Below are 22,755 nucleotides of genomic sequence, written 5' to 3' on the forward strand. Positions count from 1 at the left end.
GAAAAGGGCCAAGGTAGGGCACCCACGCAGTCTGCTGCTCTCAAGAGCCATCAAGCCCCCCGTCCCCGTGCAAAACTGAGGTTCCTACTCAGTAACTCAGGGTCAGGTTCTTGAAAGAACACAAAGAGGAAGCTGCAGGCGAAGTTTGTTGAGCCTCAGCTTCCCCAGCTGTCAAATAGGTAGAACATACCATCAATCTTATAAATCAGACATGGCACATAAATGCTTCCTAGTCATAGCAGTAACAACTCTAGTACTTCTAGGAAACATATATATATATATATATATATATATATGCATATGTATATGTATATGTATGTGTGTGTGTGTGTGTGTGTACACATGGTACAGTAGAGCTTTTTTAAAAAATCTGCTCAGAACCTGATGGCCAAACCGTTTTGTATTCACGTCAGCGTCTCTAACCTCTAGCAAAGCCCAGCAAATAACAGGCACTCGATATCCCTGTGGTTGAACAAAACGCGTATTGTTGCATTTTTAAACAATTCTTTGGTGGGGATATAAAGGATCCAGTAGCACTTGACTTGGGCCCACAGTAATGACAGTGAAAACTGTCATATTAACTCGTGTGTGTCGGATTCTAGTTCAGAATCAGGATCCGAGAGTGCCCTGACTACAAGACCCTGTGCAGCTATTACAGAGAAATGTCACAGCAGAGCACTCAGTGAGCGGGGACTGGCGCCAAGTGAACAAAGCAGTCACAAAAGGACATGTCCGGCACAGGGTTTCAGTGACAGAGAAGGAAAAACTGTGAGCGTGTCTGTGAGCACACACATTTGCACACACAGTCGCACACTTCCACACACACTTGCACACGCGTCCACACACACACACGTGTGCACACACTTGCACCCGCACCCACACACTCACCTGCACGCTCGCACATGTGCGCACACACTCACACCCACGATTCTGGCGCTCATCCCTCAGGAAATTGAATGAAGGATCCTTTTTCCCTTTTTGCATTTAGATGCTTTTCCAAATGTCTTCCTTAATCTTGAATTAATTCTATTTAAAATGTAATTTTTTAAATACGCCAAAGAACTCACAGCAAATCGAGTTAGGATGTAGGCACCTGCTCCGGTTCCCATTCCAATAATGCTCTTCAGCCTGGAGGCAGAAATACAAAGTCACATCGCACAAGAAAAGTCATGCGAGCCATAAAACGCACTTAAAGCTCCCCCCACCCTTTGTCTCGAAGGAGCATTGTTCCCTCAGTGTCTGTCCCGGTCATCACTGAGGGTAGCTGGCAAGCTAGACAAAGTGGGGGCAAACCGCCATGACCTGGCCTCAAAGACCTGAAATACATCATGTTTCATGACTCGACAGAGCCCATGACCTTGGAGAGACTCGCCCTTTCTCCTCCTGGCTGCTGCCCAGGCTCTGGGAGCCCATCTGACATTTTATGGGAAGGCCCATTACCAAGTTGCCTCTTACCACTCTTAAGCTTTATTTTGGATTCTAAAACTGGGAATGAAAACACATTGGGCAAGAACCATGAGAATTATCATCATATGAAAGGCTCAAAGAAGAAATAAATAGCACTGGAGAAATGAGGGTGTGGAGAGAGAAGCGAAGGTCTCGGGTAGCCCTATTCCAGAACATTCCATTGGAGGGAGAAGGGAATGGAAGAGCAGCAGGCAAGGACAGGATGGGTGGGGTGGCTGTCATCACTTAACGTATTCACTCAAGAAGAAAAGCTGAAGTCACAGGAGGCAGAAAGGAGCAAATAGACTGTGCAAAGAACAGTGCCGAGCTCCTTTCCTGCCTATCTTTAAACTCCCACCTAAATTTGAGTGGTCAGGCCAGATCAAGGCCAGAGAGGAGGAAGTTAGAAGCCACACTTCTCTGCAAACTGGGGGGGAGTTGAAACCTCGCTCTTACCCAAACTGGTGAAGGACTCCGGGAAGCATTTCGGCCAGCTGATCCATAGAGGGGTACATATACCTGGGGGAGACACAGAGAGGCATTTAGTGAGCCCGGTGAAAACAGGAAATCCAAACGGGGATGAGCCTGCAGGCAGGAGTCACAGGACAACTGCCCCACATGCCCCAACTCCCTGTCTAGTGCCCTTCACACCCTCATCCGAGAATCCCACAGCACATCCTGCAATCAACTGCTTACTGTGCTCCAGGCCCATGCAAATACTTTATGAGCATTACCAGCTCACTGAATCCCCACAGCAACTAGCAGGCTGCTGTGATCTTCCGCAATATCAAGATTACACAAATCATAGAGGCTAAGACATGAGCCACTTGGCCTTACACAACCTACGGAGTGTTGGCCAGAAACATCTGTCCTCTCTGTGCGTTTGGCTTTGGGTTCAGGATGTTGGAGGGAGTGGGGACAACATTGATTAGAAGGCATTTCACAATTGCAACCTCGGGGAGGAGGAATTACAACAGGCATGAATGAATTCCATCAGCAAAGGAGTTATTGATCCTTACACATGTCTGCTCTTGGGGAGGCCACGGGGAGGCCATGGGAGCCAAGCAGACACAGTCAGGCAGGGAAGTCACTGGGTGTGACTTATAACAAAGACTACCAGGGGAAAGCAGAGTGCTGGAGGGCAGACTGAAACAGGAGACCCATGATGACCAAGTGGTCAGGGAGGGCTTCTTGGAAGAAGTGACATTAAAGTGGGCACAGGAGCCCAATGAATGAGGAGTTTAGCAAACATATTCTAAACAGGGAACCAGCATGTGCAAAAGCCCTGGAAGGATGCAGAAAGAGCCTGGATGCCTGGATGGTATAAACTGAGGGAGAAAAAGCCTTAGGGGAGGAGAGGGGCAAAGGCATCAGGCTCCATCTGAACTGGCCATAGCTCCATTTGGAGCCAGCAGCTCCCAAAGTGTGAAAACAGGAAGCCACTAACTTCAGGGGCCTCAGTACCCTCCCTGTTCCCAGAACTGCGTGCACAGTGAGGTGGTAACAGTATTGTACTCACAATGCACCTGCCCGTGTGGGAAGCTGACTCCAGAGCTGGAGGAGCCCATCAGGGGTTCCCATCCCTGCTTGGCTGTCTCAGCCTCAGGAGGGAGGGTCTGGGAACCCCCCTCCCTGATCTTGACTCCAGGAGGCAGGAACAAGCCAGGTCCTGTTCCACAGTGGTTCCCACCAGCTGCACACTCCAATTACCTGGTAGGAAAATACCCTCCACCTTGGCCTCCAGATCTATGCAATACAAATCCCCGGGGGTGGGGTTCCAGCCTCAGAATATTTTTAAAACCTCCCCAGGGGGAGCTAAGAGCCTCTACTTTACCCCAAATCTTTCAATCAGTGGGTCCAACCAAAGACAGATTCACTGAAAGGCCTCTGGCTTTATCTGCTGGTTAACAGTTAACCGTGTCCTATTGTTTTAATAAGCTTTTTATTTTTGGTCCTGGCCCCATGTGACTCTGTCCCTTCCTTCTTCTCTGATAAAGGTTAATTATTAAGGGTAATACCAAACACTAATGAAAAAAGGATATTGATTTGTTAATGCCAACAAGGCACCTTTTGGAAAATTTTAAACCCAAGAAACTCCTTCTGCCCTGGTTTAATCACAGCATGGGGGTGGGGGGTGGCACCTGGGAGGGGGGTGTGCATCTCTGAGGTCTGCCTCCCTCCCCCAACACAATGCTGATGGGGGAGAGGAGGAGCTAGCCTGACTTGCAACTACACAATAGGAAGCCAAAAGGCCAAAAGGCCATGCCAGTCCCTGGTAAGGAGGGCCAGGCTGTGTAAACAGCCTGGGATAGGGAGCCTGATGTCCCAATGAGAGTGTGACTCTTAGAGTCAGCAACTAGGGTCAAAGCCCAACTCTTCCAATTCCCAGCTGTGCAGCCTCCAGCAAGGTAGTTAACCCCTTCAAGCCTCAGTTTCTTCATCTGGAAAATGGAGCTAACAACGCCAGCCACACCTGACTAGCCCTGAGGATTAAGTGAAAATGACGTCTTTAAATAAAAATGAGTAAGCTTGGCCCACAGCAAGGGTTGCATCAGTATTATTTCCCTCCCTCTCTTCTTCTTCCCACCTATCTAGGTTTTTCTCTTCCCTGTTTGCTCTTGTCAAGGCCCTCTGCACTTCAGTCCTGTCCGGGTTGAGGGCACCTATCATCAAGCCAGCCTAGCCGGGAGGACGGGGGAGCGGGGAACAGCGTTCTGTGGGCACGAGTCTCAGTCTAGGAGGATGAAAAAGTTCCGGAGATGGACGGTGGTGATAGTGGCAATGACACCGAATGCACTTAATGTCACTGTACTGTACACTTAACAATGGCTAGTATGGTAAATTTTATGTCATACATATTTTACCATAATAACAAATGGCTAAAATAGTAAATCTTACATTTCACCACAGTAGAAAAAAACAATTTTTAAGCCAGCTTAATGCCCCCTCTCCCGCCCCGTCCCCCCTCCCCCAGGGCTCACGGGGCACGAGGTGCCCGCCTCCTACCCCACGGGGAAGGACGCGGCGCCATCCTGCTGGCCTGGGGCGTCTACGTGGCAGACGGCAAAGTGCTGGGTGATCTCCTGCATGTCCTCGGAGTTGAAGAGGGGGTTGTAGCAGGTTTTGTCTGGAGAAGGGGCAGGGGAGAGAGATGAGAAGCAAGTTAGGTGAGAAGCAGCAGAAAACAAACCACAAGGAGAAGTCCGGATCTCCCCCGTCCAACCCAACTCCCCACTCCCACTTTCCCCTGGTGGTAAAGGCAAGACTAAGTCACAGGGCAGGGGAGTGAGGAAGGGGGTGGAGAAGGTCAGAAAAGTCCAGGGCACAGGGAGAATCTTAAACTTGCATTTGGGGCTGGGAGGGGCGCCCAGTCCAGCTCCTGCTGCCTCCCCAGTAGTAAAGGCCGTGATGACCCTTGTATGGGGTGGGCTTGCTCCACTGATCCTCTCTTTCTCTCTGTCTCTCCCAAACCCTCACATCTGGGGTACTGGCCAGGGCACATATAATTCTGAAACAAGGAGGAGCATGATGTGGCTTTGGATGAGTCTGCTCACTGCTGAGGGCCTGAGGCAAAGACAGCCAGCTGGTACCAAACCATTCCCCTGGTCCTCCTGGGCACACGGCTGGACTACATTTCCCAGGCTTCCTTGCAATTAGAGGCAGCCATGTGATCAGCTTCTGGCGAACAGTCTGTGATGCTTGCCATCTTCTCATAACATCTGCCGCCCCTCCTCTAAGTTTCTCTCTCTTCTTTCATATACCTGCCAAATGCAGACTTGCCAGCAGAAGCCTCTGAGGCTGCAGAGGATGGTGAAGCCACCAGCTAGACCAGCTAGAAGGATCCTGGGTCCCTGAATTGCCACATGGAACATGTCCCACTGAATACCCACTGAATTGTTACATGACAGAGAAATAAATGTATATTCTGTTAAACCGCAGAGGTCTTGGGGGCTTTTGCTATAGCATTTAGCCCACTACAACACACGATGAGCCTCTCTAAAATGGGGGTGTAACATGGCCATAGGCAACTCCATTTCCTTGTCAGAGTCCAGGAAAATACGATGAAGTCTGTCAAAATACCTAGTGTGGGACCTGGCACATAATGGGTATGAGGGGGACAGACAGGGGAAGAAGTGAGATCAAAGAAAAGTGAGAATAAAGGGAAGAGAGGTTTTCAGTGGCTGACATCACTCCCATCTTTAGGGTATTAATTAATAAACTGTAGGAAAAAATATAAATCAGGTAGCACGTCAATCACAAATCAAGCAAGCATTCAGCTTGCAACACTCAAGTTCACAAAGATTGCTGGACAGGAAGGCCTGCCAGTGTCCTCTGAATCACCACAGAAAAATCCACCTCTATTCTGGGTAATTTTAACATTCAGAGGATCCTATTTCATTTCCATCCATGAAAAGCAGGGAACCCACATATGGTAATAACACTTTCTGGTAGTCTTACGAATACAGTGTCTAAACATTCATAGCAGCATTATTCATAATTGCCAATAAGTGACAACACCACAAATGTCCACCAACCAATGGATGAATGAACAAAGCAAGGTATACTACAATGGAACATTATTCTGCAGTAAAGGAACGAAACACTGATATGTGCCACGACATGGATAAGCCTTGAAAACATGAAAGAAGCCAGTCACGTAAAATCACGTATTGTATGATTCAGTTATACAAAATTCCAGAAGAGGTGAATTCAGAGAGAAGGAAGGTAGACAAGTGGTTGGTCACCAGGGGCTGGGGGGGGGTTGGTGGTATGGAAGACTGGGGGGAAGGCAGATCAAGGGTGCAGGATTTCTTTTTGGCATGGTGAAAATACTCTAAAACTGATGGTTGCACAACTCTGTTAAAATACTAAAAACCATTGTACACACCAATTTAAAAGTCATTGTCCCAGACAGACAGACAACAGAGGGCTCCCTGTGTCCCCAGCACCTCCGGGCACACAGACAACTCCGAGCCCCACATACAGGGCATTTCAGGCTATTCCAGGCTGTGGCAAGAGTTCTTCCCAGAATAGCTCCAGGAAGTCCCCAGAGAAGGAGACAGCAGATCCCAGCCCCCAGACCTTCCTAAGCTCCCTTTAGCCACCTTCTCGGGACCTGGCTGACCAGGGAGCCACAGCTCCTCAGAACTTACGGTTCATGCCGATGTCATGGTAGGTAAGGATGACAGGCCGGTTTCCCTTGGGGGTCCCACACAGCGTGACGTGAATGGAGCCATGCAAAGTCTCAATGTCCTGCTCCTGAGGAAAGAGAGCAGAGGGCCCGTCATGTGGGGCTCATGGCCTCGGGGTGGCTGGACTTACTGACTGCAGACACCCTGCACGTCTCCCGCTGTGTTTTGAGGAAGCTCCGAGTATGCTTCTCGTTTGGCCTCCAGAGCCCTGGTTTCGGGCAGCAGATCTGCCTGGCCAGACGCCACTCCCAGAGGGAGGGAGGGCAGAGGAAGGAGAGCTGGATGAGGAGACAGAGGGAACAGCCCGGGCTGGCCCCAGCAGCCCTCTCTGCACAGGCCTTTGTTTTCTCCACCTGGAAGACTGAGGCCATCAAGGGATGAGCTCCCTGGAGTACCTGCTCCCATGCCTCACCTGCCCCACAGGTTATTACACCTGTGATGGACATTTGATGGTTTGGGGCTGCCCAGAATTCACTCCCTGCTTCCTAGCACAGTCCCGTTTCCTCTGGGAATCCTCCCCACTCTCACCTTCAGCCCTAGGTCTGTTGACAGTGAATCCCCTGCTGCTGTGTTTCCCAGACTGAGGCCAAATCGTGCATTCTATGTCCCAGCTACAAGGGCATGAGTGGGGTCAGGCCAAGCAGAGCCGACCATACCCACTTCTAGTTACTGAGGACATGAGTTGGACTTGACCTAGCAAGGGTAGGAGGGCTGGATCTGCAGTAGCTAATTGTTACCACGAAGCAAGGGCCTGCCTGAAAACACAGCCAGCCCAGAGACAGAAGAAAAGAAAGGAGAGCTTGGCGATGGCACCCAGCCCCTGGGATTTTCTGTCCTGTGGGCCTACATCTTAAGGAATCCTAAATGGTACCACGTCCATCCTCCCTCCTGTCCTCCCTTCTCAGAGGGCAGGTGGCTCTTTTCCTGGTCAGGGCCCATTCTCCAGCCCGTGTCCTTGAGCTGGCTCCCTCGGCCAGTCATCCTACACCCCTCCACACTCCACCTCTAACAGCTCCTTCCTAAGAGCTGAAGACAGACTCAACTTCCTTCCATCCTAAGAACAAAAGCCACCTGCCTTGGCTCACTTGGGGACTCCTTTTCCATCTGCCATGATCATCTAACCTTCTCTGCAGGGTGGTTGTGACCTTTCTCAGTCCATCACTCCACCCTTCGACACTCGCCTGCCTTGGGTTCCCATCTCCTCAAGTTCAACAGAAGCTTCTGAGGACCCGAATCTCTCACCTGACTTGAGCGATGTCCACCTCTAGGAGCAGTGACCTCCCCTTTGAAGTGCCCCCTACTCTTGGCTCTCTTCCCACCGGGGCTGGCTGCTGAGGACAGGACATGAGACCTGCTGGAGCAGGGCCGAGACACCTCCCTCCACGTCCTGCATTTCTCACGAGAGCCCTGCGAGGGCCACAGGACCCACTCTGGCTCAGGAATGAAGTCGGTGGCCAGAGCCACACAGGTAGACATCTGGCCTCAGTGCCCCCCACACTTCTTACCACTTCAAACCGAGGGGCTTGGAACACAAAACCACACCTCAGGTTAGCACGGCATTTATTTTCCAAAGAGTAATAAATGAGGCATCAAAGTGGAATACAGAACACTCCAGGTGCCATCTAACCTGCTTCCAGCAGCCAGTCGAAATGGAACCCACATCAGTCACTGCCATGGGGCAGGAGAAAGGTCAGCGTTCACAGCCTCGTGCTGGAGAAGGGATGGGACAGCTCACCACCTAGGAGCCCTGTGGACCTGGGCAGGTCAGTCCCACCCCAGCTCACATCTGTGAAATGGGAGCAGGCCCAGAACCCACCTACCTCCTGTAGATGCCGAGATCCACCGATTCAGCAGGGGGGATGTGCCTGCGAACCTGGCTCCCAGACCTACGAATGGGCCCCTCTAAGGTGAAGCTATGTGACACAGCCACCCTCATGCTGCCCATACAGGCTAGGGTCCAATCTCCCCTCTGCTGCTTTGTACCTATGAAACTGAAGCCAGTCCAACTTCATCCAACAAACATTTATTAGGCACCTATTACATGCCAGGTCCCCTTAGTCTCCAGAGGGCTGACTAGATAAAAACTCACAAGCTAGTAGGGGTTAGTGCGGAGAACCTTCAGAATCAGTGAGGGAGAGGATTTAACCTGCCAGGGTCTGGGGGAGGGGGCTTAGAGTAGACTCTCGAATCCCCTATCCCATAAGGCCAGTGGTTCTCAACCTGAGAATCTGGTTCAAGAAGAAAGAAAGAAATACATCTCAAGCACGCACCCCATCCTCATCCCAGGCAGAGTCATGCAGGGTTCCCAGCTCGCTGTGAAGACCAGGTGAGGCCCAGGTTGCCATCATGCCTCTGAGGAAGGGCCAAGGACCCGGAACCCACAGGGATGCAGGAGAGTCACAAGGCGATGGGCTGTGTAAACAGGCACAGGATGGGGAAGGCCCCCTCCCCACAGCACCTAAGCCCAGCCCAGGGAGCCTCTGGCCTTCACACCCCAACAGAACGAGTCCCCAGGAACACACAGCACAACCCTGTCTCCCTGCACTGTCCCCTTCCCCTCAAGACCAATGCTTCGGTCCTGCCCATGACAATCACTGGAAAAATCCATAAACGTGGAGCAGTGGCCCAGCCCCCAGTGGGGGCCAGGCATCATCTGCTGGGCCCAGCCTGGCCCTAAAGACACTGTGGGGACAATGGTCCATTGTGGGGGCACATTCTTCATTGTCTCCCCAGCTGACCCACACGGCTCCTCTAAAAATAGGCTGGGCCAGGCAGTGTCCACACCGCCTGTGGACATGAGGGTTCAAACTCCAGCTCTACCCTTCCCCAATCCCTCTGAACCCCCAGGTCCTCATCTCTTTGGAGGCCTTAAGACTATACAGTCGTGGAACCAGGACTAAATTGGAGAGGTCCCCTCAGTCCAACAAGGGAAGGCGACCTCGGTCTCTTTACTGTTCTGTCCTCGGGTCCCAGCACAGCTGCCTGCCTACAGCAGGCGCTCAGTATCTCTGGCAGAACAGTTCTGAGACTTGCGTTACAATGATAAGCACCACCTCCAGGAAAGAACATTCTCCACTGAGAGGATCGATCCGTTTTGTCTTCATTCTCCACTCTGCTCCTTAACTGGCTGGGAGATACTCAGCAAGCTCCCTCCCTGCAAAGCCTCCCAGGACTGGTGAGAGCCTCACAGAACACAGACACTTCACCCTTTTTCAGGGACCACAAAGTGTCATTCCTGTGGCCCCTGCCTCCACACTGCCCAGACTTCAGTCTGAGCAGATTTCTCCAGAAGAGGCATTTGCCGTGGCCAGTCTCACTGTGGAGGATGAAGACCAGTCTCAGAAAGTAGAAACGAAGTGGTGAAGGTGCACAGGTGTGTGGCTGCCTCCCATTGCAGGTGAGCTCAGGTGAGGGAGAAGATCCGCTAAGCACCCACCCCGAATCAGGCAGGGACCAGACCCCACAGCTGCAGCCAAGCCTGTCAGTCCCATTTTACAGTGGAGAAACTGAGCTGCCTTCCCCAAGGTCACCAGAGGTTGTAGTGGTGGAACCAGGATTGGGACCCTCATCTGATGGGCCCTTGTGGGGGTCTGCCACCTCCTTCAGCCCTTCTCTGAGTTCCAGGCCCACCCACCCACACAAGAAGGAGGAGAAGAAAAATCAAGTGCTGTGACCTTCCCTGTGCCCAAGTCCTATCCCCTAAGTCTCACACACACGCGCACACACACCCACGCACGCATGTGTGTGCACACTCATAAGCCAGCCCTGGTGCTGCTTCTCCATTGGCCAAAATCAGGAAGATGTGTCTGAGACTGGATGGGAGAATGAAAACAAAAACACACACCTTTGTCCTCTTTAGTCCCAAAGGAACTTCTGTCCTTCTGTCCCTGTGGGGATGAATGACCCTGTGTCCTGGAAGGAGGAACCCATTGTGAGTCACCCACATTTCCCCAAAGAGAGTACAAGGAACTCAGAACTTTGGAACAGCATGGTGCAGTGTCTATACTCTTGCCTGATAGGAGAAAGTTCCTTTTTCAGGGCTTATCAGGGACGCTCTGTGTCTGGGACAGTAGCCGGGAACACACGCACGACTCCCCCACTGTCCAGAACCTACACAGCTCTTCCACAGTTCACAACCAGACTGCAGTGTGACTGGTCCAGCAAGGAGATGCAAGAAGAAAAACCCAGGCTGCACATGTTTTTCTCTCACCTGCACTGGAAGAGTCTAGAAAGCTAGAGTCTCAAGGCCTAGAGGTGATGGCTGTGATGGTGGCAATAAGAACTGTACCAGCCACTCAATCTCACTCCAGGCCCTGTCCTGAGCATCTGTCCTGTGTCCTCTCATTGGGTCCACACAGCCACCCCCCTGGGTTCAAATACATACTGTACAGATGAGAAAACTCAGGCCAAGAGAGGTTAAGTGATTTGCCTAAGGCCACACAGCTGGAACAGTGGAGCAGGATTTGAACCAATCTTAGGTTTGGACAGTCCAAGTCCAAAGCCTGTTCCCTATTTTATACTCTGCATCAGGCGGTACATGAAGAAGGGGTTAAGGAAACCTTTAAAGGGGGATGCAGGAAGCCAGGTCCCCACATTTATTTGCCTGCAGATCACTTTTGATCTCCCCCACATCTTTGAGAACTAGCAATCCACATGGCACATTGTGGGTTACACTAACATTTAGAATAGAGAAGGAGTATCTGCTCCTCCTATCCTCCTAAAACGTGCATCTGGCACTAAACTTCAGGGATATGTGTCCTTGTGGGTGGGTGCATCGAACTTGGAAAGCCTCATCACAAACATCATCTTACTCAAGAATGGGGGAGACCCTTCCTGCTACTCACTGTACACACAACACATGGTCCCCTGTTCTCTTCTTTGTAGCGCTGATCACAATGACAAATATCTGTTTAACAGCTGCCTCCACAACCAGACTGCCAATCCCGAGGGAAAAACTGGCTCTGCTGTAGACAGAATATGGCCAGAGGGGGCAATTATGGATTTACAGAGGCTACACTGCCCATAAGCCAGCAAGTAGCAAACATGGCACATACCACTACAGTCCATACTGCCTGTAAGCTGGCAAGTGGGGGAATGGCACCTCCCATTAAGTATTTCTCAAAGACTGCATCTCTTTGGCTGCCAGTCCTGGCTTGAGAGGCTTATAAACTACAGCAGATTCTGTTGGTTGGCTTTCCAAACGTAGGTGTCCCCTTCTCTTTTATGATAGAATTTTAATTTTGTTCCAAGCAGCAATGTACCTGATAAAACTCTCTCCTTCTCCAGCTCCCTTGTAGCCAAGGATGGTCAGGAGACTAGCTTCTGACCAATGCGATGTCAGCAGGACTTGCTGGGGCCTTGAGAAAAGTTTTTAAAAGGGTCAAACTTGGCCTTTTGTTTCTTTTTCCTTCCACTCTTCTACCTGCTTCCCATCTGGAACATGGATGAGATGTCCGGGGCTCAGCAGCCATCCTACAAACATGAGGATGAGGCTACATGCTGGTGATGACAGAGCAGGAAGCTGGAAGGACAGACTGCAGCTGGGCTGACCTGCTGTATCAGGCTTTCTAGGTTGGCAAGAATAGCAAATGCTTCCTTGTTTAAAGCATCGTTTGTTGAGTGAAGTTGATCCTAGTGATATGCCACCATGTGCTCCTGGCCAAGTCACTGGCCTTCTCTGAGAATCCCTGCTGTCAACGATATGCTGAGGCCAATAACAAGCCCACCTGCTCCCTGGAGCTGCTCCCAACCCTAAAACCATGGTAGGGACCTGCACGTGTTTGCAGACTTCAGCGTCCCCTCCACATCAGTTGTTAGAGCTGTCCCAGAGGTGATGAGTGTGACATCGCGAGGGCCCAGTGGCTTAAGTCAACTGGTTGGATGATCCAGGGGCTCTGGAGACCAGCTGTTACTGCCCCTCCATAATCCCCTCCTTCCCAGCAGGCCCCGGGCAGACATGGACTGCACAGGACTCTAAGAGGATGATGGGCTTACCCGGGCTCTAAGTCAGCTGGTGGGTTGGGAGGCCCCTGCCCTCAGTTGGTCTAGCAAGCCTTGGGGTCAAGGCTTGGCCAGAGGAGGGAGGGTGCCTAGAGAACAACAGGCCACGGAAGCTGATTTTGGCTAATCAGACCCAGCATTAAATCAAGGCCTCTTGAGGCAAGAAAGGCAAACCATGAGGACAAAGGCTCAAGAGAAAATGCCAGGGGCTCCCCCACCCCCATCCTTTTATAAAAGAATGCACCTCTCCCCCACACCTTCCTGTGCCCACAGAGAGGGAGGTGCAGACACTGTCGTGCCCTTGATCTCATGATCCTTCCCATTAAGTAAGGAGCACAGAAAGAATGAAAGGTGATGCGGAAAGATGGGGACCACAATAGCACCTGCACACAAGGACAGGCCTCATTTACTGAGCAAATCCCATGATGCGAGGTCTGGCCCCTGTACTATCATGACAGCCACTCAGCAGATAGCCTCTGGGGCTGATGTATAGGCACCCCCATAGGTAGTAGAGTTAAGATTCAAAATAGGTCCTTAGGCTTCCAAAGGCATAATTCCTACCCAATCCCCAGGGTTGCAGTAGGCACAATGGGGACATCTGTGAGATTAGAAGACCTCCAAGAGGTCAAGCTGGACCCATGGCTACTCCCTTAATTCCTCAGTCCTCTTTACTGTTGTCATCACATCCAGAAAATCAAAAGAAGTTCGAGTCAGGAAGCAGGCTGCTGCAGCAGAAGGGTGTCAGCCTGGGAACACGGCGTGAAACCAGAACCCACCCCGAAGATCGCAGTTCCCCAAGGAAGAAGGAATTAGGAGGAAAGTCTTTCTTGGGTTAGGGAAAAGAGAACGGGTGGATCAACTGCTGTCAGCAGAGCAAGGGAGGGAGGCAGAAGGACTGTGTCAGGGCAGCGAAGCTCCCCCCTGGTTTACAGATTAGAAAACTAAGCCCCAGGGAGGTCAAGCGAGTGGCCAAGGACTCAGGGCTAGCAAATGATGTGGCTGAACTCGCTTTTGTCCGCTGCACCCTTTCTGAGACACTGGGGGATGAGCGTCTACACTAGATCAGCCAGACAGGTGCCTGGCCTGGATGACCTTCAGAGGCCCACCCCGAGCCCTGCCCTGCGTGCTGGGCGCTGGGTGGGCGAGGCCTCCTCTCCTGCCCCACCAGAAGGGCAGTCCTAGAAAACCCGCAGGAGGAGGGCAAAAGAACCCTGGTTTTATTTTCTAAAGCCTCATTCTGTGTTGATCCAGATGAGTATTTCTGCCATCTGTCACTTGGGGGGGGGGTTGCTCTAAGTCTCATTGGCTTTGCTAGGAAGTGAGCTGGGGGGTGGTGGGGGGAACGAGGACACGGAGCGGTGGGCTGAGGATTTCCAAGCTTCTGTCTGAGTTCTGTCCATCTTCAGTCAGGGGGCATGAAAACAAGAAGCAGCGTGTGGAAAGAGAAAAATTAGTAAAAGGCTGTCGTTTCCACTTTCCCTGTGAGCTGATCTGTCTCCAAGACGTGGGGGAACAATCAGCCCCGCTGACAGGGATCACACATCCTGACCCAGCGCAGCTCTGCCACACTGGGAGCTCCGGAGCAGAGAGGAGGCCGGGCTCAGGAGACCCTGCCCCCCACCCGTCCTGCCCCAGCCCCTCCACCCATCCACCCGCAGGCCCTGTGGCTGACACAGGTTCCTTCCCCAGGGATCTCTAGTGAGCACACATAGACAGATCCCCATGGAAACCAAATCAAATCAAACCATCCAAACTAAAGATCCAGGTGGAAAGAATCAGAAACAGCAAATCCACCAGGAAAGGCAATTTGGGGCCACAGAAAGCTACCCGGCCTGGAGCTAGGAATCATGGGCAGTGGGCTCCTTTCTGCCACCCCCTCCCCAGAACTAGTTATATGGACTTTGGCTCCAGAGGTGGGAACTGAGTCGGCCTTTGCCATCTATCTCATCATTGTGTGACACTGGACAAATCCCTTAAGCCTCCTCTTAGCCTCGTACCTTCAACTGGGTGATGATGCTTCCCTGACAAGGTTGCCGTGCAGAGTAAATGAAAAGGCGCTGGAAAAGAGCTCAGCACAGTTTTGGCTACAGTTAGCGCTCAAGGGGCATCACCCATTATGACTTCCATGATTATTACATGTTGAGCAGTCAGATGGGCCTGCATTGAAGACTGTCTTTGATAGTGCCCCTTGGCAAGTTTCTTAACATCTTCAAACAGGTCTCATCTGCAAAGGAGGCTAACACCCTTCACCTTGGCAAGGAAGAGTGGGCATGCACATTTCATTTCATTTCCTCCCTCTCCTATCTCTCCCTCTCCTACCTCTCCCTCTTCTCTGAGCAGGAGGGGTAGGGATGCATTATCTTGCAGGCATCTGCCAGTTCTGACAGTCTTGGGCTCCAGAATTCTAGCCAAAGAAAATAAGCAAGAACCCAAAATACTCCCACCCACCCCACTCGTCAAATTTGCAAACACAACTGCTCAGAGCCAGATGCCAGAACCAGGTCAAACTGCATCCTTCCCTCATTCAGGCCACCTCAGGCCACCAGCATCTGATCTAGCCCCATGCCCTGGGGGCTCCAGAATCTCTCCAGGAAGGGGAGAGATACAGGGTCCCAAGAGCAGCTGGCAGAACCTCCATGCACACCACCGATTGATTTGCCTTAAAACATCACCCAGGCCAATACAAATAGACCACCTAAGATGATGTCAGCCGGGGAGAGAGAAGGACGCAATGCCATCTGCCTGGCAGCCAACCTGTCTCCTAAGACAGGCCATCCAACAGCTACTCAGGGCTGAGCTCTGGGCTATGGTGTGTGTTTTGATTCATACGGGGAAAAAATAAAAAAGCTTAAATTTTCGACTACATTAGAAATTGGAGGGACAGTCCGCCTGAGTTAGTCAGAACGCTGAAGCACCAATTATTTTAAGAGAAGTAACACTGGCTGCTTTCAGATACACACAATAAAGCAGCTCAGGTTCCTTAGACACAACCACTCTTTCTTAATAAGCAGATAAGGAATCAACTAAATGAACAGACAAAAGTGCTTTCCTTTAAGGCACATCAATTTTAAATCCTACATCAGCTCACTCTCAGTGGGTTAAACACAAGACCACTAAAGTATTATTTAGATTATCTGCCTGGCGAAATTTCTTTTAAAATAGAACTCACAAAGGTGAACCAGAATCTAGTCCACAAGGCCCAGATTGGCCTTTCCAGGTTGAGGACTGTGGTAAAGTGTCTTGGTTGAGAGGACTGGTCTGAGTGACACAGAGATGGTTTCAGTGTGGTCCCCTTCACAGCTGCTAGCCACGGGTGAGCCTCAGTCTCCTTATCCATAAAGCAAGGATGATGCTACAAGTCCCTGCCTGGCTCATCAAGGGACACCAAAGTCCAGGGCAGGCAGTTAACTGTCGCTTTGCCGGAGCCCCTGTGTGCATCCTGCAGTCAGAGCATGTGGCCAGTGTCTGGGCTGGTACATCTTGCAGCCACCCTTGGTCAGAGCTCTGTCATCCTCAGCTCCTGGCCCTGTGACCAGTGACCCATTAGGACCCAGACAGCTTCGACTGTCACACTGCGCTACCTGTTCTGAAGGACATCCTACAGGGAACTCACACTCAAAATTTTGGAGACTAATGAAAATCTAAGGGACGTCTTCATAAATATCATAAGCCAATTAGATCTAGGAGCCAAGTTCAAATTAATGATATTTCATACACAGATATTTTCAGGAACAACTTTGACAAAGTGTCGTTCAACACTCAAATTAAGCTCAAATATTGTGATTCATTGGTAAGATCGAGCCTATTCAGAGCTCACAGTAACAACGCATCTTTGCCTTTGGATGCAGAATCCAGGCCAGAGGGGCCCTTCCATGTTCTATTGCCTCTGCCTGGAATGATCTATTCCCAATATTCCCCTCATTGCATGGTTGGCTCCATTTATCCTAAAGGTCTCAGTTCAATGTCACCTTCTTGAAAGCCTTCCCTGATCCCTCAACATAAGACAGTGCCACATTTTTCCCTATCCCACCACCATCTTCCTGCACTTCTATCTTCAAAGCACCTACAGAAGCTAGAATTGTCACGCTTGCTTGTTTTTCTGTCTGTCTGTCTCTCCCTTCTAGGAAGTCACAAGAAGCTGTGTCAAACCTGTGCTCCAGAAGCACATGACTTGAGTTCAAGCCCTAGCCCTCCCCCTTTCCAGCCCTGTGACCTCAGGCAAGTTACTCAGCCTCTCTGTGCTCTGGGTTCTCCATCTGTAACATGGGGATAAATTGCTGTGAGCATCACACAAGCACAACCTGGGCCACACTCAGACGATGGTTGGTGGATATTCAGTGTCCAATAGTGCTGAGCTATTATTCCAGAATCTAAGTTCCTGAAAACAGAGATCACTGCCTGTCATGCTCACCACTGTAGCCCCAGCACCTAAGACAATGCCAGGCACAAAGTGGGCGTTTGTTAAAGGAACAAAGGAATGCACAATAGGGAAAAATGCCCTAACCTCATGGGACAGTTCCAGGGATTAACTGAGATGGCTCAGGCCAGGCCTGATGTTGGTAAACCTCACCCTGACCTCCGCCACCCCCTTTCCACAGGCTTCTCTTTGTGCTCCCCACTTTGCTGATGTCCTAAGGTGCAGCTCCTTTGCCCACCCTGAGCCCCTGCTTTCTGCTCCACCAGCAGCCTGTGTCCTGACACAGAAACACATAAAGGTACTTTGCAAACTATCAAGAGTGACCCAAAAGTGAGGAATTATCTTCACAGGGGACAGAAAAACTATGCTTGCTAGGTTTCCCAGAATTGATGACCAAGATTTTTAAAATCCACAATAGCAATGTTATCCAGTAATTCTATTCCTCTGTATATGAGGGCACTTTAGAAAGTTTGTGACGAAAGAGAATCGAAAGATAATACTAATCTTTCCACGAACTTTTTGAAGGTACTCTCATAAAACCAAAAGAATTGAAAGCAGGGTCTTGAAGAAATATCCACACACCCATGTTTATAGAAGCATTAGTCACAATAGCCGAAAGGGGGAAGCAACCCAAGTGTCCATCACTGAAAACTGGACAAGCAAAATGTGGTCCAGACATACAATGGTATATTATGTGGCCTTAAACAGGAAGAATGTTCTGACACATGCTACAGCATGGATGAACCCTGAGGACATGAGGCTAAGTGGAATGAGCTAGTCACAGAAAGACAAATATTGCATGATTGCCCTTACCTGAGGTCCCTAGAGCAGCCAAATTCACAGAGACAGAAAGAAGAATGGCAGGTGCCAGAGCCTGGGGCCAGGGAAAAAAGGACTGTGTTTCATGGGGACAGAGTTCAGTCTTGCAAGATGGAAAGAGTTCTGGAGATGTGTGGTGAGGACGGCTGCACAACAATATGAATGTGCTAAGTGCACTCAATTTTCATAAGAGCCCTGGGTAGGGAGATTCTGGTGTCATCTTTTCACAGATGAGCACAGCTTTGAGGTCATGAAGCCAGTGAGACATGGAGACGCAAAGCTCAGAATGGTCCCAAAGCTGGGGACACCTGGTGAGCCGCTGGCAGAGGTTCAGGTGAGCACCTATCAGCCTGCCTGGCTGGTCCACGGGTGCTCCTCTCCTCCTTTGGGGGAGACTGCAAGCTCCCATGGGCTCAGGCTTCCTGTCCCACCCTGCTCCCCAGGCCCAGCACAGTGTGAGGCCCACCTGAGCTTTGGGATAATGAGTCCAGGACTTAAAGTTCCTGAAGTTCTGACCCACCCCTAGACCGACAGAGCCCAGCCCGCTCTCCTGAGAGCTCGTTCCTGGACAAAGCTCAAGACGCACCACCAGCCCTCCCGCCAACCTTGAGCAGGGATGGACGCGCTTCAGTCCCGGGCCAGTAAACCACAGAGAAAGGTGGTGTCACGTTCCCAGGCAGAGCCAAGAACATCAAGCCTTTGCTTCCATTCCCTCCCATTACAGGGTCTGAGCCCACCCAATATCTTGCCATTTCTCCCCAGAACATGCTCCAGCTATGCAGGCTGAAGAGGGCTGTGTCTCTGTGCTGCTTTCAGGCCGAGTGACTGGCTCCTGCTTCCCTGGCCAGAACTCAAACCGGCTCCTGCCCAGGAGCAGCATCTGAGTGTGGGAAGGGACTTCCTTCTCTCTCCTTGCCCCCAACATTGGGACAATGATCTACTTCAAACCAATAGAAAGAAAGAGGAAAGAGAGAAGATGGGGCAGGGAAGCGGGAAGGGAGAAGGCAAGCAAGCCACGTCCTCTACTTGCCTGAACATCAAACTCTTGCAGGAGGCCGGTGATGGTCTGTGGAGAGACAAGAGAGGTTGTCAGTTTCATCAGTTTCCTTGGTTGGAGAAAGGATGTTGGGACACAGCACTCTCCACACCCTGAATCTCTATTTACCCTCCCTTCTCTGCGTCGCCTCCTAGATTCCTTACAAAGTAAGGCTTTCCTTTTCATCTCAAAGAACAGCAGTTCAGCAGGAAAGTAAACACATTAGCTGAATTCATTTTTTACAATAGTTTCAGTAAAGAAAGATCTGAAAGTCTAAAGTGACCACAAGCTTGAGAGATCACAGGACTGTCATTGGCTATTAACTGGTTTTCCTGTCTCCACCATGTCCGTGTCATTGTTCTCCTTACATTTTTTTCATGGCTGCTGTCATACTGGATTAAAATGCAATTTCTCATGGGGGGAAGAGGAAAGTAGAGACCTCTAAACATTTCCCTCAATCAAAAAATTCTGAATTTCTGCCCAAATTCCATCTTTCACCAGAGCTGTCAGTGGCAGGACAGGATGAGGAAGAGAGAGAAAGGGTCCTCGTCTCTTATGCAGTGGTGAAAGTGTGGCTCACGGGATGAACTGGGGCTTAGGTGGACATTTCCAAGAGATGCTGCTGGCATGTTTTCCTCCCAACCCAGAGATGGATTCCAAACACCCTCTAAACTCTGAACCCCAGACTAACCCACTGCCAACCACCAGGAAAGGAGACAGCTGAGCAGAGCAAAATGCAACAGAGGTGAGGGAAACAGAACACAGCCCCTTAGGACAGCAGGGGCTAGAAGACCAGATGGTGTCAGAGCCCTGCTGCTGGGGATTAAAATAGCTTCACACTTCCTGGGCTGTGGATAAGAACATTAGGGAAGTGGTAGATTCAGGTGGAAGCAAAGGCGGCTGACATCTATGCAGTGTGAGTGTGTGTGTGTGTGTGTGTATGTGTGTGTGTGTTTGTGCATGTGCACATGCGCGCCCAAGTGTGTTTTGGTAGGAGGGAGTGGGGAAAGCCATTCTGTGTAAGCCCAAACTTCAAACTGTCAAGAAGTCTGCAGCAGCAGTCCAGATTGAGGACAGACATGACAAAGAACTTCCCAACAGCAAGCCTAATTTAAAAAAAAAAAAATTTGCTGGGGCAATCTAGGGAATTGGAAGAAATTTATTTCCATCTAAACCTTGAAGAAAAAGGTAAATATCCACTTAGAGATGGACTAGCATGTAACTTGGAGCTGACAAGCTCTTAAATTTTCTAAGGATATCAGTGGATTGCCTGAAATAAATAAATAATGTGTTTTAAAATGCATTTACCCTTGGATCTAGTGATGCCACTTCTGAGAATTTCGCCATGGGTTGCCCCTGCACACGTACAAAATGAGATACAAGCAGGACACACCAATGGTACAAATACCCTGCAGCACTGTTTGTAACCACAGAAGGTTGCAAAGACACAAGTGTCCACATACTGGGCATAGTTAGGTAAATTTGGTGTTGCTATGAGGATACTTCCAAAAGTTCATGAAAAAACAGAATTGAATGATAATATGATTTTTTTTTCTTTTCCACGAACTTTTTGAAGTACCCTCATATGTAGCTGGAAAGAAAAAAGCAAGTGCTCTATGGACTGCTGTTGGAAACATCTCCAAGAAATAAGTAAGGTATGAATAAAGCAAGGCATGGTATACTATTTTAATATGATTTTTAAAAAGGAGAGATAAAAAATGTTGATATATATTTGTACTACCTAGGGGTTTTTTGTTTGTTTGAGTGTTTTTTAAGACTGTACCATAGACCCAGAGTGGAAAGGAAATAGATTTAGAGTATGCACAATGTACAGGAGGGGGTGGCTGACTATGAACCACTCCCTGTTTTTGTAAATAAGGTTATATTGGAACACAGCAAGCTCATTCACTTGCACATTGTCCATGGCTGCTTTCACGATATAATGGCAAAGAACAGAGATCAGATGGCCTGCAAAGCCTAAGATATTTGCTATCTGACCATTTACAGAAAAGGTTTGCAGATTCTTAGTGTAGTATAATAAGAATTCTGCAGCTTCCCCAGGCTTGGTTTCTAACCCGAGCTGTGCCAACCATCTGGATGAACTTGGGCAAATCCCTTCTTGTCTGAGACCAGTTTCTTTATGAGCCAAATGGGAGTAGAGATAGTTGCCTCACACATTTATAATGAAAAGTCTAAGACATTATGAACCTAAAACAGCAGCCACATGTACAGTCAAAAGAAAATTAAATGAATAGTCTATTTACCAACATCAGCCAGCCTGAGTTTGATTCTACAACCCACAGTTCGTTAACTATGTGACCAAGGACAAATTAACCTCTCTGACACTCAGCTTCCTTTTCTGTAAAACGGGAACAATCACAGAGTCAAATACCTACACCGACCAGGTGAAATATGGTTAGCTGAGAGGCAGGCATACAGGACGTGGTCAACGCACATTAACTATTATTTTTTAAAGCACTTAATTGGCCTAAGAATAACTTCACTTTTGAGCCTGAGCTTCCACATTTAAAAAGGAAAAAAAAAAAAAAAAAAAACGTATCATAAGCAGTTATGAAGCTCCATGAGAATCAGGACACGAACACGCTTTAAAAACACAGTGTCAACGGTGCTAACGTAAAGCCACATTTGTCGTCAGAACAATCAGCCCAGGACAAGCCATGCCAGCCCAGGTTGCAGGGCTGTGGCTTTTGTTTCCAGCAGAAGGCCTCTACTGACCTCAGAGGTTTGACCAAAAAGATATCATTAACCACCACAAGAGCTAATATGCCTTGCCCATCTCCTCCATGGCAAAGTTCTTACTGCTGCATATGAATTAAAACAGAACATCCCCATGTGAATTAAAACTCCATCCTCACCCAGCCACATGACATAAGTCCCAGTATCACCATTTTACAGATGAGGAACTAGAAGAGAAAGAGGTTGAAGGATTTGCCAGTGGACACAAAGTGGCAAAGGGTGTCACAGCCAGGATTTAAACCCAGGCAGTGTGGCCCCAGAGGGTGTGGCTTTTGGTAAGCTCTGGGTAGGCAGACCCATGGGCAACTGGGCTCTATGTTGCATGTTCTAGAACCACAGGACGTCAAAGATGGGGGTGCTTAGAGAGCCTCTGGTTCAACGCTCTCACTTTCCAAATGAGAGTAGCAAGGTGTGGGCAGAAAGGATGACAGAGGTGGGCAAGGGGCCAGGCCAGTGATGCTGTAGCACTGAGAGGCCCAGCTGGGACTTGATCCCATGCTTCCCACCCCTCTACATTCAAGGAAGCAGTGGGCATGTCTGTGCACATGTGCGTGGGTGCATGCATGCTTTTGTGCATGCTGTGTTCATGCGCACATGTACGTGAGTATGCCCGTGTGTGTGTGCATGCTGTGTGCATATGTCTGTGTGTACGTGTGCACATAGGATGGGGGATAGCCAGGAGCATCTCCACTCACCTCCCCTTTCTCCACCAAAGGCTTCACCTCGGCGAGATCCACGTCTTGCAGCTCCCGAGACATGTCCCTGCTGTCACCTGCCTGCAAGAAGACAAAGTCCAGGTCAGCACTTCCTGAAGGAAGCAAATCCGAGACTAAGGAGTGAAAAGGGCAAAAAAGGCTGGATCTTCTCTCTGCCCAGCAGCTGTCACCTCTCACACAGTGCATGACTGGCAACAAGGAGGCCCTTTGTAGCTAGTGCCCCATGAGGTCACAGGATGCCCACCATGTGCAGGCAAGGTATAGTCTTCATCTTCACCACTAACCTCAACAGAGGGGTGGCCACACACACACACACACACACGTGCAGCCACCTCTGTGCAGGACACTCAGCTACATGCTGAAAGGGAAGAG

General features: G+C 49.9%; 1 protein-coding gene across 2 annotated transcripts in view; it reads right to left on the reverse strand.

The window, feature by feature from the left end:
* The window catches only part of NDRG1 (N-myc downstream regulated 1), a 50,916-nt gene that overhangs the window by 16,860 nt on the left and 11,301 nt on the right, over nucleotides 1-22,755 (reverse strand). Inside the window, exons 2-7 of one of the 2 annotated variants that reach the window (XM_063080088.1) lie at nucleotides 22,363-22,443; nucleotides 18,905-18,940; nucleotides 6,600-6,705; nucleotides 4,453-4,573; nucleotides 1,903-1,965; nucleotides 1,068-1,128 (exon numbers count right to left, since the gene is read on the reverse strand). In XM_063080088.1, coding sequence (XP_062936158.1) covers nucleotides 1,068-1,128; nucleotides 1,903-1,965; nucleotides 4,453-4,573; nucleotides 6,600-6,705; nucleotides 18,905-18,940; nucleotides 22,363-22,425 — 450 coding nt within the window. In that variant the 5' untranslated portion in view covers nucleotides 22,426-22,443. The remainder of the gene's footprint in view (nucleotides 1-1,067; nucleotides 1,129-1,902; nucleotides 1,966-4,452; nucleotides 4,574-6,599; nucleotides 6,706-18,904; nucleotides 18,941-22,362; nucleotides 22,444-22,755) is intronic. The other variant, XM_063080089.1, reaches the window with a different exon arrangement.

This window comes from Cynocephalus volans, chromosome 15 (genome assembly GCF_027409185.1).
Source record: "Cynocephalus volans isolate mCynVol1 chromosome 15, mCynVol1.pri, whole genome shotgun sequence".
NCBI lineage: Eukaryota > Metazoa > Chordata > Mammalia > Dermoptera > Cynocephalidae > Cynocephalus > Cynocephalus volans.